Source organism: Hypanus sabinus, chromosome 5, assembly GCF_030144855.1.
Source record: "Hypanus sabinus isolate sHypSab1 chromosome 5, sHypSab1.hap1, whole genome shotgun sequence".
Taxonomy (NCBI): domain Eukaryota; kingdom Metazoa; phylum Chordata; class Chondrichthyes; order Myliobatiformes; family Dasyatidae; genus Hypanus; species Hypanus sabinus.
Window position 1 is genome coordinate 6591120 of NC_082710.1, and position 16859 is coordinate 6607978.

At 42.8% G+C, this 16859-nt stretch overlaps 1 protein-coding gene across 1 annotated transcript in view; it reads right to left on the reverse strand.

Annotated features, from left to right (window-relative positions):
• The window catches only part of adgrv1 (adhesion G protein-coupled receptor V1), a 539532-nt gene that overhangs the window by 457214 nt on the left and 65459 nt on the right, over positions 1–16859 (reverse strand). The window contains exons 9-11 of the mRNA XM_059969328.1: positions 15670–15999; positions 12287–12463; positions 10479–10702 (exon numbers count right to left, since the gene is read on the reverse strand). Of these exons, the coding sequence (XP_059825311.1) occupies positions 10479–10702; positions 12287–12463; positions 15670–15999 (731 nt within the window). The remainder of the gene's footprint in view (positions 1–10478; positions 10703–12286; positions 12464–15669; positions 16000–16859) is intronic.

A 16859-nucleotide genomic window follows, 5' to 3' on the forward strand; every position in this document is an offset into this window, starting at 1 on the left:
TATCATGTTTGAAGCGCCAGTAATGTTATACTGTTAACTTTTTAACTGGTATTGTAAATGCACCTTGTTTTTGTTAATTTATTTGTGGTAATATTATTTTATGTGTTGTATATGAGTTTAATGTACTGCACTGTGCACCTTGGTCCAGAAGAACAGATTCGTTTGGCAGTATACATGTGTACAGTTGAATGATAAAAACTGAACTTGAACTTGGAGGCCACTGGTAAAATGCAGGCAATGTTAATTTACACATCTACATGAACATTGTTGCAAGAAAGCTCCATCCATCATCAAGGACTCCACCACCCAGGCCATACTCTCTTCTCACTGCTATCATCAGGAAGAAGGTACGGCAGCATCAGGTCCCAAACCACCAGGCTCAGGAACATCTATTACCCTTCAACCATCAGGATCTTGAATCAGAGGGGATAACTTCACTCAATTTCACTTCATTTTGAAATCTATTGGCTTACTTTCAAGGAATCCGCATCTCATGTTCTTAATATTTATTGCTTCTTCTTCTTCTTCTTCTTCTTATTATTATTATTATTTCTTTCCCTTTGTATTTACACAGTTTGTTGAATTTTGCACACAGGCTTAATGCCAAATTTGACAGAGTCTTTCATTGATTCAATTGCGGTTATTATTCTATTATGGATTTACTCAGCATACCCACAAGAAAATGAATCTCAGGGTTGTATATGGTGACACACAAGTACTTTGATAATAAATTTACTTTGAACTTTGAAATGCCAGGCTGTTATTAATTTGACATGATGCAATATTTTATAGTCGCACATTGTAGTATCCAGAAAGCTGAACAAAGATCTAACAGGTTAATCCTGTGATTGCCAGCAGAAGTGGTGGATACAATTGAATTGAATTGAAATGAACTGACTTTATTATTTACATCCTTCATATAAATGAGGAGTAAAAATCTTTGTGTTGTGTCTCCGTCTAAATGTTCAATGTGCAATTTATAGTAATTTATAATAAATATTGTTACACAAATATATAACATAGAAATACAATTGCGACAGCATGAATTAATCAGTCTGATGGCCTGGTGGAAGAAGCTGTCCCGGAGCCTGTTGGTCCAGGCTTTTATGCTACAGTACTGTTTCCCAGATGATAGCAGCTGGAACAGTTTGTGGTTGGGGTGACACGGGTCCCCAATGATCCTTCCGGCCCTTTTTACACACCTACAGATGCGCTGGGCTGTCCGCACCACTCTCTGCAGAGTCCTGTGATTAAGGGAGGTACAGTTCCTATATCAGGCAATGATGCAGCCAGTCAGGATGCTCTCAATTGTGCCCCTCTAGAAAGTTCTTAGGATTTGGGGGCCCATACCAAACCTCTTCAACTGTCTGAGGTGAAAGAGGCACTGTTGTGCCCTTTTTCACCACACAGCTGGTGTGTATATCGGTGAAGTGGATGCTGAAGAACTTAAAGCTGTTCACCCTCTCAATCCCATGTCCATTGATATCAATAGGGGATAGCCTGTCTCCATTCTTCAAGCAGTTCTTTTGTTTTTGCAACATTGAGGGACAGGTTGTTTTCTTGACACCACTGTGTCAGGGTGTGACTTCTCTGCAGGCTGCCTAGTTATTATTTGAGATTAGGCCAATCAGTATAGTATCGTCATCAAATTTAATTAGTAGATTAGAGCTGCGGGTGGCAACATAGTCATGGGCATACAGAGATTAAAGGAGGGGGCTTGGGACACAGCCCTGAGGGGCACCTGTGTTGAGGGTCAGAGGGCAGAGGTGAGGGAGCCCACTCTTACCACCTGCAGGCGATCTGACAGGAAGTCCAGGATCCAGCTACAGAAGGCAGGGTGATGGCTGAGGTCTCTGAGCTTCTTGTCCAGCCTGGAGGGAATTACGGTGTTGAATGCTGAACTGCAGTCCAAGAACAGCATTCTCACATAAGCATCCTTCCTCCAGATGTGTAAGGATGGTGTGTAGAGCTGTGGCTATTGCATCATCTGTCGATCGGTTGTGTCAGTAGGCGAACTGTAGGGAGTCTAGTGTGGGTGGTAGCAAGCTGCAGATATAGTCCTTGACCAGCCTCTCAAAGCATTTGCTTTTTGTTGAGGTGAGTGCGCCAGGATGCCAGTCATTCAGACATGCTATCTTGGTTTTTATAGGTACAGGAACAATGGTGGATATTTTGAAACAGGAGGGCACTCTAAACTGGAGAGGGAAAGATTAAAAATGTCTGTAAACAGACCTGCCACGCACACTCTGGGTATCTGCAACAGGATGCCGTCCTGTTCCACAGCCTTGCGACTGCCCACTCATTGGAAACACCTGCGTATTTCAGCCTCAGAGATGACCAAGCTGCAGGTCTCCTGTGTTGGCAACATCAAATCGAGCGTAAGAATGATTTAGCTCATCTGGGAGAAGGGCAGCGATGTTAGAAACTCCCCTGTTTTAGGCTTTGAAGTCTGCGATGGTGTGCAGACCTTACCATAAGCTGGGTGTATTTTTGGTGGAGAGTTGTGTCTGGATCCTGTCCCTGTATTATTGTTTTGCTGCCCTGATGACTTTACGTAGATCGTAGCTGCATTTCTTGAGTCCCTGTTGGTCAATGGCAACGTAAACTCTGTGTGGTGCAATAAGTGCTGCTGGCACGGAACTGTTGACCCAGGGTTTCTGGGTTGGATAGACCAAGACCGATTTCTGGGGGACAACATCCTTGATGCACTTCTGGATGAAACTCATGACCCCTTCTGTGAACTCGGAGACATCCTCATCATGGAAGACATTCCAGTTGACGTCATCAAAGCAGTCCTGTAGCATGGAGACCGATTGGGTGGACCAACAGTGTATGGTTTTAATTATAAAACCTTTTGTTTTGTTTCAGCTTCTGCCTGTACTTTGGCAGCAGCAAGATGGGGGAGTGTTCCAATTTTCCAAATGGAGGGGGCAGAAAAGTACTTTGTAAGCGTTGTGGAAGAAAGAGCATCAGTGGCCGGGTATACTATCTCCCCACGTGCTCATCTGGATGTGTTGACAAAACTATGGAGAGACTTCAGTCAGCAACACTCTATTAAAGTCAGTGGCAACAATGAAGGCAGCCTCCAGGTGTGCAGTTTCCAACGTGCTGATGATCTCATACAGTTCCTTGACAGCCAGGTCAGTATCAGCCTGCAGTGAAATATACACAACTGTAATAATAACAGCTGTGAACTCCCTAGGCAGCCTAAAAGGTCTTCATAGCAGCACCAGGTACTCCAGACCTGAGGATCAAAAGGATTTGAGGGCATGCACATTCCGGGGCGTCACACCGAGCATTACTGACCATGAAGCATACTCCACCTCCTTTACTCTTCCCACAGGGATTTTAAGACCTGTCCGCCCTGAACAGAGAGACCCTAGAGGGCTCGATGGCGTGATGTGGTATCTCATCCATCAGCCAGCTCTCCACGAAGCACAAACCATTACATTTCTTTGTTTCCCACTGCCTGTGGCAAAGAGTTCTACAGATTCACCATTTCTCTGGCTAAAGAAATTCCTCCTTATCTCCATTTTATTCTGAGGCTACATCCTCTGGCCTTAGACTCTCCCACCACAGGGAACATCCTCCCCACATCCATTCTATCAAGGCCTTTCAACATTGGATAGGTTTCAATGAGATCACCCCTTATTCCTCTGAACTCTAGTGTATACACGCCCAAAGCCATCAAAAACTCTTCATAGGACAAGCTATTGAAACCTGGATTCATTTTCGTGGAACTCCTTTGAACCCTCTCCAATTTCACCACATCCTTTCTAAGATAAGGTGCCCAAAACTGTTCCCAATACTCTAAGTCAGGCCTCACCAGTGCCTGATAAAGTCTCAAATTACATCTTCACTTTTATATTGTAGTCCTCTTGAAATGAATCCTAACATTGTATTTGCCTTCCTCACCACAGACTCCAAACTAACCTTCAGGGAATCCTGCTCAAGGACTCCCAAGTCCTCTTCCCTCAGTTTTTTGTATTTTCTCTCCATTTTGAAAATAGTCAACCCTTACATTTCATCTACCAATGTGCATGACCTTACACTTCCCAACACTGTATTTCATCTACCATTTCTTTGCCCTTTCTCCTAATCTGTCCAAGTCCTTCTGGAGCTTCACTACTTCCTCAGTACTACCTGCCCCTCCACCCACCTTCATATCTTCTGTCAACTTTACAACAAAGCCATCAATTCCATCATCCAAAAGCATTGGCATATAAAATGAAGAGAATCGGTCACAACACAGACTGCTGTGGAACAGCATTAGTCACTGGCAGCCAACCAGAAAAGGCTCCCTTTATTCCCACTCTTTGCCCCCTGCCAATCAGCCACTGCTTTATCCATGCTAGTTGTCTCATCAATTCTGGTTCATTGCACAACTCCCAGTCCAGACTCGCTGATCCTCTAGTGGGCTCAACCACGAGCTGCTCTAAAAAGCCATCTCACAGGCATTCCTGTAATCCATCACCAACCTGATTTTCCCAATCTACCTGCATATTGAAGTCCCCCATGACTATTGTAACATTGTCCTTTTGGCATGCATTTTCTATCTCCTGTTGTAATTTGTAGTCCACATCCTTACTACTGTTTGAGGGTCTGTATACAACTCCCTTCATGGTCTTTTTACCCTTGCAGTTCCTTCATTCTATCCACAATGATTTAACATTCCGCTCTTATGTCACCACTTTCTAATGATTTGATTTCATTTTTTAATTAACAGAGCAATGCTGACCCCTCTGCCTGTCCTTTTGAAACAATGTGTATCCTTGGACATTAAAATCCCAGCTATAATCCTCTTTCAGCCATGATTCAGTGACTTCTACAACATCAATCCCGCCAATCTGCAAATGTACTGCACGTTCATCTATCTTACTCTGTATACTGTGCACATTCAAACATAACACCTTCAGTCCTGTATTCACCCTTTTCCAATCTGTACACCTTTTACATTGCAACTCATCTTGTTGTATGCAATTTTGCCATATCAACAACCCCTCCTCATTACACATCCACATATCCTATAATACTTCTTGCATTGAAATATAGGCAGCTTTGGACACTAGTCGCACTATGCTTAATCTTTAGATTCCGAACTTCCCATCCCCCTGCACTTCTAATTTAAACCCCGCTGTGCGGTATTAACAAACCTTCACACTAGGATATTAGTTCCCTCTTCATTTCAGGTGTTTACCATGCTTTCTGTACAGGTCCCAACTTCCCTGGAAGATCCAATAATCTTATGCCCTGTCTTCTACATGAAATCCTGAGCCATACATTAAATTGTATAATCTTCCTAGTTCCAGCCTCACTAGCACGTGGTATGGGTGGCAATCCTGAGATCACAACCATGGTGGTCCTGTCCTTGACCTTAGCTCCTAACTCCCTGAACCCCCTATACACAACCTCATCACTCGTCCTACCCACGTCATATAGGTTTGGGTACAAAAACATCACGTGTTTTTGATGTTTCATCAAAGCTGTAATTTTCATGGCACTTGGGTTCAAAGGTCAAAATAAATTTATCATCAAGCATACGCAATTCAGATAAGTACTCACTCCTAAACTTAAGTGAAAGGTCAACCCAGAAAAATGAAGAAATTATCACTATTGAAGAAAAAGTTAACCAACAGAAGAGCATGACCCTCCATGGAAGACATTACCATGGTCTGAGCAGAGTAGATGTCAAAAAGGGAGCATCGAACGCCAGGTTCAGAGTTTTGGAGACATTTTCCTAGAAGCAAAATGATTCCTTGTGGCTATATAGGGCCAGGTGATTAATACAAATAATTGTCAAAAATACATTATAAAAGACCAACAAATTCAAGATGGTAAATGAAGAAAAACCAGAAACAATCCAATACATTACAGGATCCTATATCAGTTTAACTCAATCTGATTACTTACTCAGACACAATCAAGTGGCAAACACCATTCACCAAAATCTTGTTTTAAAATATAAACTCAAATGAAATCATACCTTACTGTAATTGCAATCCTGATCCAATTTTAGAGTCAGAACACTGTGAATATTACAACTGATTTGTTATTACAGATGGAACAATCCATAATAACTGATCTGATATAATAACACTGGATAAACGAGCGAGAACAACTTACATAGCAGATACAACCATTTCAAATACACACAACATACAGAAATCAAAAGTGAAAAACTCTGGAAATATGCTGAATTAGAAAGGAAATTGAAAGACTTTAGAACATGAACAGGGTATACATTGTTCCAGTAGTAATATCTACAACTGGTATCATCCAAAGGGTTCTACACAATAGCATTAAACAATTAGGGTACACAGCAATATCTATGAAAATCTTGAGACAGCCACAACACCAAACACCACTAGAATAGACTGAAAATTCATAGCAACTGACAAATGGGCATCCTTGGCTATGCCCGTACCTCAGGTTTTACCAAGCTGAGCTGAGAAAAAAAAATAATAATAAGCAATAAATAACAAGAACATGAGATTTAGAGTCCATAGTTTGTGAAACAGTTCAGTGAGAGAGCAAGTGAAATTGAGTGAAGTTATCCCATCTGATTCAACAGCCTGATAGTTGAGAGGTAATAAATGTTCCTGAACCTGGTGGTGTGAATCCTGAAGCTCCTGCACCTTCATCCTGATGGTAGCAATGAGAAGAGAGCATGACCTGGGTGCTGGGGGTCCCTGATGCTGGATGCTGTTTTCATGTGACAACAGTCCATTTAGACGTGCTCAATAGTGAGGAGGGCTTTACCCATGATAGACTAGGAGGTATCCACTACCTTTTGTCTGATTTTCCATTCAAAAGCATTGGTGTTTCCATACCAGGCAGTGATGCAGCCAATCAATATGCTCTCCAGCACATATCTGTAGAAGTTTGTCAAAGTGTTAGATGACACGCCTAATCTTCACAAACTTCTTGGGAAGTAGAAGACTGTTGTGCTACCTTCATAATGGCATTTACTTGCTGGACCAGAACAGGTCCTCAGAAATGTTAATGCTGAGGAATTTAAAGTTTCTGACCCTCTACACCTCTGTTCCCCCCAATAACTGCTGGCTCATAGACCTCCGGTTTTTCTCATCCTGAAGTCACTAATCAGTCTTGCTGATATGGAGAGAGGTAGTTATTGTGGCACCACTCAGCCAGATTTTCAATCTCCCTCCAATAAGTTAACTCTCCACCACCTTTGATTTAGGCTATGACTCTGGTGTCATCAGCAAACTTAAATATGACATTAGAGCTGTGCTTGGCCATACAGTTATAAATGTAAAGTGTTATGTACTCGTGACACATGACAGTGGTACCCTTGTCACGTGACTGGGGTTGAAGCTATACTGGACTTGAGGTAATGGTCTTGTGATGGTGGAGTGATGTCATTTTCCTGCCAGTAGAGATCATGTGACAGGTTTTTTTTCAGGTTATAAAAGGAAGACCCCACCCTGTGAGGAGAGGCAGTTCGTGGCTGGATTTGCCAAGTTGACTTCATGCCACTGCGTGATTTAATGTGATGACGCAGTTTAGTTGAAGGATGAAGTTTTTATCTAATGCCTAAAGTTTAAAAGGTCATTGCCAGCAAGTTCTTTATGATTCTGCTAGTTCGAGAAATCAGTGGAGAGTGAAGATCGAAGTTCGGGAGTTAAAGATCGAGGAGAATCGCTTTCTACAGTGAAACGGGTTTCGACCTTTGTTTGATCCTTATACGGAAGGATTTCGTTGACTATTCTCGTGTTAATCCCTGGGTTTACCAGAAAGGATTGAGGATAGTGAGGAAGGAAAGGTCAGTGCTTTTAAGCCGTTTCGTTTCGTAAATTCTTCGTGGGAAGTTCGACGCCGGGGATCGAAGCCATGCGACGTGAAAGAGAATTTAAATCGTCTTATAAAGTCTCTCCTTTTTAAATGGACTGTGAGCATATCGAACTTTTGGCAATACCACTTTAAAGAACTGTTTTTGCAATATCGCTTTAAGAACTGCTTGAGCTGCCACACCGCAGTTGATTTCCGGTTACGTTAGTGTTTGTTTACTTTTGGGGGGTTTGTTTTCTGTGTTTAATAAACGTGTTGTTTATTATAAAAAAAACCCTTGCCGAACTCATATATTTATCGTTGCCTGAATACGTAACAAAAGCGAGTACGGTAGGAGACTAAGCACACAGCCTTGTGGTGCTCCTGTGCTGATGGAGATTATGCGGAGATGTTGCCACCAATCAAAACTGACTGGGATCTGCAAGTGAGGAAATCGAGGATCCAACTGCACAAGGAGATATTGAAGGCAAGGTCTTGAAGCTTTAGTGATTAGTTTGCTGGAGGGGTTCACCACTGTGGTGGTAAGTCCTACTAGAAGATAGTCACTGAGGCAGGTTATCACTTTCTTCTTAGGTACCGGCATAACTGAAGCCTGCTTGAAGCAGATGGGTGGCTCAGACTCCCAAAGTGAGAAGTTAAAGGTTTCAGTGAACACACTAGCCAATTAATCACCACAGGTCTTTAGTAGTCAGCCAGGTACCCTATCTGGGCTCAATGCTTTCCAACGGTTCACCCTCCTGAAAGGAGCTCTCATATTGGCCTCAAAATCTGAAATCGGGGGCTATGGGAATTCGTGACGGTTCCTCCATGTTTTGACAGTCAAAGTGAGGATAGAAGGAATCAAGTTCATCTAAAAGCAAAGCCATGCTGTTACCTATGGTGCTTAATTTCATTTGGCAAGAGGTAATAGCATTCAAGCCCTGCCACAGCTGTTGAACATAGTTCATTGATTCTAGTTTATTCCAGAACAGTCACTTCGCCTGTGAGAAGGCTTTCTGGAGATCATGCATGGCCCTTTTGTAACTTTCTCGGTTACCAAATATGGCAGAGGCCTCCACGGTAGCATAGCTGTTAGCACAACGCTGTTACCTCTCAGGCATTTGAATTCAGAGTTCAATTCTGGCATTCTCTGGAAGAAGGTTTGTACGATCTTCCCGTGAGCACATGGGTTTCCACTGGGTGATCCCATTTCCTCCCACCGTCCAAACTTACTGCTTAGTTGATTTATTGGTCATTATAAATTGTTCTGTGATCAGGCTGGGTTTCAATTGGGGTTCCTGGGCAGTGTGGCTTGTTGGGCCAGAAGGGCCTGTTCTGCACTGTATCTCTAAATAAAATAAATATATTATGTGAATGTACCTAGCTGGAAGGAATACTGAGTAGAGATTCAAGATTCAAGAATGTCTGTTGTCTTTCTTCAGTACAGGAGAACAAAATGATTGTTAGTCCGGATCTGATGCAGCATTAAAAGAAACATAATAACCATAAAGAACAAAATTTTAAAAAACAAAAATAAACGATAAATACAAAAGCAATCCTATAAAACACAATGTATAAGTAAATGCCACATACACAGACCGCTTATGTGTATGTAAAGTGATGCAGGGTGATGTGTATGCAATAGTGGTGGAGGTCATGTAGGTTAATGGATGGAGGTGTTAATCAGCCTTACTGCTTGGAGAAAGTAACTGTTGTTGAGCCTGGTAGTCCTGGTGTGGATGCTACGTAGCCTCCTCCCTGATGGGAGTGGGACAAACAGTCCACGAGCAGGGTGGGTTGGATCCTAGTCTTTTCTGGCACCTTTGGTTTACATGTCCTTCATTAGGGGTAGACTGGTCTTGGTGATGCATTGGGCAGTTTTAACTGCCAATTGTGGAGACATCCTGTCTGTCTGTCTGTTTCAAAAACAGCCTGTAGATATAGCTTCTAATTCCCCTGTGAGATAATCAGAAACAGACATGCTGTGCTGTCTTCTACACAAAGTCAACTTAAGACCATTAGATATAGAAGCAGAATTAGGCACTCTAGACTAATTGTCTGCTCTGCCTTTCCATCATGGCTGATATATTATCAACCCATTCTCCTGCCTTCTCCCCATAACCTTAGATTCCCTAACTAATCAAGAACCTATAAACTGTCACTTTAAATATACTCAATAACTTGGTCTCCACAGCCGTCCATGGCAATGAATTCCAGGGATTCACTACCCTCTGGCTAAAGAAATTCCTGCTAATCTCTGTTTTAAATGGCTATCAGTCTTAAACTTTCTCTGCTCAAAGGGATTGCAATACCAACTGGGTAGCAAAAACTCAACAAATAAACCTATGACTGAAGTACAAAACATAAACACAAGAAAGTTTGCAGATGCTGGAAGTCCAAAGCAACACATACAAAATGCTGGAGGAATTCCTGAAGAACTTAGGACTTGAGGAATTCCACCTGAAATCCTGATGAAGGGTCTTGGTCTGCAATGTTGACTGTTTATTCATTTCCATACATGCTGCCTGATCTGCTGATTTCCTCCAGCATTTTGTATGTGTTACTAAAGCACACAGAAGTATTCAAATTGTTATATTCAAATTACTCATGTTCTTGGGCACAAGTCAGTCAATCAACTTTTCTGAACCAATCGCTGTATGAAGCAATAATCAGATTACAGATATGCGTACCTGTCTAAAGAGATAATCACAGTCTCATTTAATTCAGGCAGATCATCAGATTTTACTGTGATGTTGATTGTCACGTTGCTTTGGCCTGATGAGAATAGTACAGAACCATTGAATGGGCTGAGGTCATCAACCCCAATGCTGTCACGATTCACGCCAGTGGGCTCCAAATGCCAGAAAACCTCTGCAGAGCTGTCAGTTCCATCACGTAGCAAAGCAATATAGATCTGAAACCATGTCATATAATATAATCAGATGTAATCAGCCACAGTTGATCTATCCTGCATCTCCTGAACTGCCCCCAGAAACTCCTGTTACCCTTGCTAGTGTCACCTTTCAATCAACTTTGGCCAGCTCCTCTTTCATGTCTCTGTAATTCCCTTTACTCCGCTGTAATACATCAGACTTTAGTTTTCCCTTCTCAAAGTATCATACGATGATCACTTTTCCCCTAAAGGTTCCTTTACCTTAAGCTCCTTAATCAAATCGGATTCATTTCACAACATCCAATCCAGAACTGCCTTTCCCCAAGTGGGCTGGAGTATGTTAGTGTAGGTTAAAAGGACAGCAAATCATTGTCGACCAAAGGGTCTCCTCCATGTTCTATCATTAATTGCTCTCCTTAATGTCTCTTTTTTACCCCCTTACAAGGTGGTTGTGGTTCTAGCTGGTCCTGATCTGCAACAGCACTCAATCTGCTTTTCACCCATTCTTTGACAGTGGATGAATTCCATTCCCTGGAGCTCGCTGGCTGACCACTTTCTGACATTCTCCGAGCATGGGTTGGAAGATTTAGAATTTTTAGAGTTGTATTTCTTAGATCCATCTTGCAACATAATGGAATAAAAATCTTTATGTTGCATCTCTGTTACTAAGTGCAAGAAATAAGGAAGGGAAATGCATGAGAATATTGCCCAAACACTAAGATTGTATACATAATTTTTCTGTATGCATGTATGTACAGTCAGATATGCAATCAGGTAAAAGTGTATTGAATAACCTGATGCCCTGGTGAAAGAAGCTCCTGGCCTTAATGCTGCAGTACCATTTGAAAGACGGAAACAGTTGAAACAGTTTGTGGTTGGGGTGGCTAGAATTTGTGGTTGAGATGGTGTCTCTAAATTGTGGCCCTGCAGACAACCAATTCTAGGCCAGTGTTGCCAATGATGGCATTGCGGGAGAAGGAACATTAGGATTTTGCCGTGGTAGATGTATGTACTGAGTTCTCTGAGGTCGAGTAATTGCACTCTCTCTTTTTCTATCGATGGTGGGGAAAGTTTGCTGCTAATTATTGTCAGAGAATCTTGGAATAAAAAGTGACGTAGCAGACTGTAACATCGTAACAGTGACTGTTAGTCTCCCCTTTCTCTGTGAAGTGGGTAATGTCTCTCTGTTTCGTGTGTGTGTGTGTGTGTGAGAGAGAGAGCGAGAGCGCGAGCCCATGGCATGTCAAACTGCCGGGTAAACAATAGTTTTTGTTGAGTGCAGATCATGGTCTCTCTTTGGGGGCTTTGCTGTTGCTTGGTGGGTGGTGGGCTCTGATGCTTTTTGCTGAAATGGGTGGGGAAGAGGAGCAAGAGTGCTTCTGTCATTCATTCTTTTGGGGTTCTGTTTTATGTGTATGTCTGTAAAGACAAGTACTTCAGGTTGTATGCTGTATCAATAATAAATAGAGCCATTTGGACTTTTGGATTCATTTTGCCAAAGTGTACCTCAAAGCTTCCCACTTTAAAATCCATTTGTCAATTCTGCCTCAATCTCTTTTACAGATTCCAAACCAGGAAACAAAAAACACATATAGCTCTACATACCTGACCATCAGATGAGTTCTCTGGCTCATAGACAAAGAGAGTTTCATTGCTGCTAAATCCAACTTCTCCATTTGCCAACTCAGGAGTGATTATTAGTGAGACCATCAGCACATCAGCAAGCCGAGGGCTCACTGATGGAACGGGGGGAAGAATGTTTATGAGCTCCACCGTCTCCAGCTGGAAGAATTAACAGAAACATGTCAGAGTTACAAGGTAGAATCATATTTTGGTATCCAGTGTGACAGTAGCATAGCTCTTAGTGCAACGCTATGACAGCTGTGGGCAATGGAGTTTGGAGTTCAATTCTGATGTTCTCTGTAAGGAGTTTGTATGTCCTCCCCATGGAGTGTGTGGGTTTTCTCCGGGTGCTTCCTCTCACAGTCCAGAGACATACCATTTTGTAGGTTAATTGGTCATTATAAATTGTCCCATGTTTAGGATAGAGTTAAATTGGGGGATTGCTGGGCTGCACAACTTGAAGGGCCAGAAGGACCTGTTCTGGGCTGTACCTCAATAAAGTAAATAAACAATACTTTTATTAGTACAAAATAATTTCCATACTGCTATCAAAGATGTAGCTCATACAGTCATGGAGAACAATAGCACAGAAGCTGGCCCTTCAGTCCATCTAATCCGTGCTGGACTGTTACTCTGCCTACTCCCATCGACCTGCACCTGGACCACCCTTCCCATCCATGAACTTATCTAAAACTTCTCTTAAAAGTTGCAGTCGAACCTACATCCATCATTTCTGCTGGCAGCTCGTTCCACACTCTTACCACTCTGACTGAAGAAGCTCCCCCTCCAGGTCTCCTCAAATATTTCACCCCAAGTACCTCCAGATCTGAGACATATTATACCTTCCACTGGACCATCATGGAACATCAGACCATGTTTTCCCAGAGCATTACAGACTTAATTTCCTTGAGAGATCTTCCCCCAGCAGTCTTCATCCTCTGTACCTCACCAACACACATCTCATCTGGTCAAGATGGCACTGAGCTACAGTCCCCATCAAGGCTGCAGCTCGGACTTGGTTGTTTTTCTTAATGTTCGAAAGAATGATTTGGGGGTCAGAGAGGGGAATTAGCTGTGACTTTAAGACTAATGGACTGGGATGTGGGCGAGTTCTAGAATTTAAGATAAGAGTGGCATGCATAAAAGCAGCTGTCTCTCTGAGCCCAACCAAAGATGCACTTGGTCATCCTTTACATCTTTTTTATGATCTAAAGACATTTCTGGTTTCCAAGATGATCAAGTACAGCAGGACTATCCCATCAGCGAGTTTCTCAATAGCGATGGAGCTGGACTTGTTGTGTACCGTCACAGTGCCGAGGTGGTGCACAGTGCAAGTGATCCTCTTGGACATTTTTCCTGTGATCACCAGACTCTGTTGGACTTTGGTAATGTAGGATACTTCAAGTCCAGTTCACTGGTTCATTGGCGAGACCAACAGCGGGGGAGCTGAGGATGTGAGCAGACTAGGTCCTCAAGCCGCGGGGTTGCCTGTTGCAGTTCCCCAGGAGAGGTGACGCTGAGGTGTGTGGGAGAGAGCAGAGGTCTCTGTGGGTATTGTGGAGTCCATGCTGCGTTGGCACTGGCCCCTCTAGTGCTCACACAGCACTGCCCTCTGATGTTGGCACGGTGGAACAAGCTGAACCAGGACAACTCGGGGACTTGGACTATATTTTGTATTCTTTGGGACTGTATGTTTTTCTGAAATTATAACCGTATGTGCTACTTGTGCTTTGTGGTACTTGCAGTGTACTGTGTCCTATTGGTAATGTGTTTTGCACATTGGTCCTGGAGGAACGCTGTTTCATTTGGCAATTTTCAATGAACGATAATTAAACTTAAACCTGAAACTTACTTCCTGGTAGGGTGCTCTGTACCACCAGAATCAGATCTAGTTAATATAATGGGAATGTCAACAATATAAGCAGAGATGGATTTTTCACTCAGACACGTTTAAGGGATGCTTAGATAGCCATGTGGATGGGCACCACAGTGGCGTAGTGGTTAGCACTACACTATTACGGCCCAGAGTTCAACACCAGCAGCCTCCACAAGGAAACGCTGTATGCCCCCTCGTGGGTTTTATCCAAGTCTTCCAGCTTCCTAACATGGTCCAAAGACGTATGTGTAGGCCTCCGTTAGTCTCGATAGACCATGGATTTGCACCTCGGAAAGTTTCCAGGGAGCAATTCTGGGCAAGGTTTTTTTTTTAAATGGAAGACCGGCAGTTGCCCAAGCTGCAAGTCTCCCCTCTCCACGCCACCGATGTTGTCCAAGGGAAGGGCATTAGTCCAAAGATGTACCAGGTGGGTTAACGGGTCATTGTAAATTGTCCTATGATTAGGATAGGGTTAAATCGGGGTTCTTGGGGATTGCTGGGCGGTGCGGTTCGAAGGGCCAGAAGGGCCCGTTCTGCAATGTATCTCGAAGTAAATAACTAAGAGATGCTTATTTAGCCACATAGATGAAAGAAAAAGGGAGGAGTAGGTGACAGAGAATGGTTAGATTGCTCTTAGGATAGGTTAAAAGGATTGGCATGACATCATGGGCCCAAAGGCCTGTACTGTACCGCACTTTTCTATGTTCAACAGTACCGTGGAAAAGTCTCAGGCACCTGTATACAGCTATGGTGCCCAAGACTTTTGCACAGTACTGTCTTTGACAACATGGAGTGGAGAGGGAGTTTGTAAATCTGGTTGCAGCAAAAGATGTTGGGAAAGGCAAGGGTGGCGCACCACTGCAGGGGTGTGGGACAGGAGGCCGGCCGAACAGGATTGCCAGGGGCGGGAGGTGGCACAGGTGCAAACACACCCAATCTTTAGACGCCAGGCAGGGTCAATTGATTCCAAACAATTGGTTTATTCATCATTACAGAATGTCTCTCTGGTGCTTCCCGTTTACTTCCCTCTCCTTTCCCCTCTTCCCAACCATGGTTCCCCTCTCCCTGTCCCCCTCCCACTCCCAGTCCACAACAGAGACCCAGATCAGAATCAGGTTTATCATCACTCATGTATGTCATGAAATTTGTGAGGTTTTGTTGTGGCAACAGTACAGTGCAATGCATAACATTATGACTGTTCTGTGCAAAGCTCCTAGTACCCTAGCTACATATATATGTGCCTAAGACTTTTGCACAGTACTGTACATTGTATCACTGATAAAAATCATTTTTCAGCAATGAAAGTCAGAGGAATTATAATTAAAATGACTGATCTCATTACATTTTAAGTGGAAGAAAATATTTTTGTGATTGAAAAGCTATTCTAAATTTTCAGTAATTTATCCAAAATGTATGACAAGTTATATTGACATTTTGATGGCTAACACTGAATTGGGAGGTTATAAATTTGTAATGCGTACTGATTTACCCGCACAAGAAAGCTTGCTCCATTCTGAAGGAATGCATCATTTCTTATCGGCAGCTTGAGGCTCGCCCGCGACTGTCCCGCCATCAAGATGACACTATTTTGACTGGAAACTTTTAGAATGTCGTCCTTTGCTTTGGAAAGATCCAGAACGCCAGCAGGGAGGTACAGTACAGTGTAGTTCAGCTGTACAACCCCAACAGTTCCACTGTGCCTGGCAAAACTCAACGACAGAAACCGCCCAGCAGGACTACTTTCAATCTTCTGTTCCTCCAGAGAATAGAAGCTAATTAAGCCATAAACATCATCACTGTCTTGAATATAAAATATAATCTAAGCAAGAGAAAAATAAAAATGTTTCATTCTCATTCACAGACTACCGTAAATATTTAAAATCTAATATATTAATGCATTATTAAAAAAACATTATTGAAATAAAAACTATCCATCAAAGTACTCTTTCCATCTCTTAAGCACTGCAGAACATACAGTTTTCATATATTTTAAATTTACAATGTTCACAAGTTTCTGCAATAAGACAGAAATCAGCAATAAAGGTTTCATTCGTTATGTGCCATGTCGTATGACATGGGCGATCGTGATCTTGACCATGATAGTTCTTGGCAAATTTTTCTACAGAAGTGGTTTGCCATTGCCTCCTTCTGGGCAGTGTCCTTACAATACAGGTGACCCCAGCCATTGTCAAAGATTAACTGTCTGGCTTCAGTGGTCACATAATTAGGACTTGTGATATGCACCTGCTGCTCATGTGACCATCCACCACCTGCTCTCATGGTGTCATGTGACCCAATCAGGGGGCTAAGCAGGTGCTACACCTTGCCCAAGGGTGACCTGCAGGCTAGCAGAGGGAAGGAGCACCTTACACCTCCTTTGATTGAGATGCATCTCCACCCTGTCACGCAAAGCAATAAAGATATTTAAACTAAAAGAAAGACAGCACAATCGTCCCCCAAAATCCCCCCCTCCCCACACAATAAAACAAACAAAATGGAACAGGCACATCAGCCACCAAATCCCTCCTCCTGCATGAGAAAAAACAAAGCAGAAGAGGCACATTGACCCCCAAATACCCCTCCCTGCACAGAAAAAACACGAAAGATCAGGTGAAAAACACAAAATATAAAAAACTACAGGACTGAGAAAAAGCCTACAGTCCGAGTCCGCATCCAAAT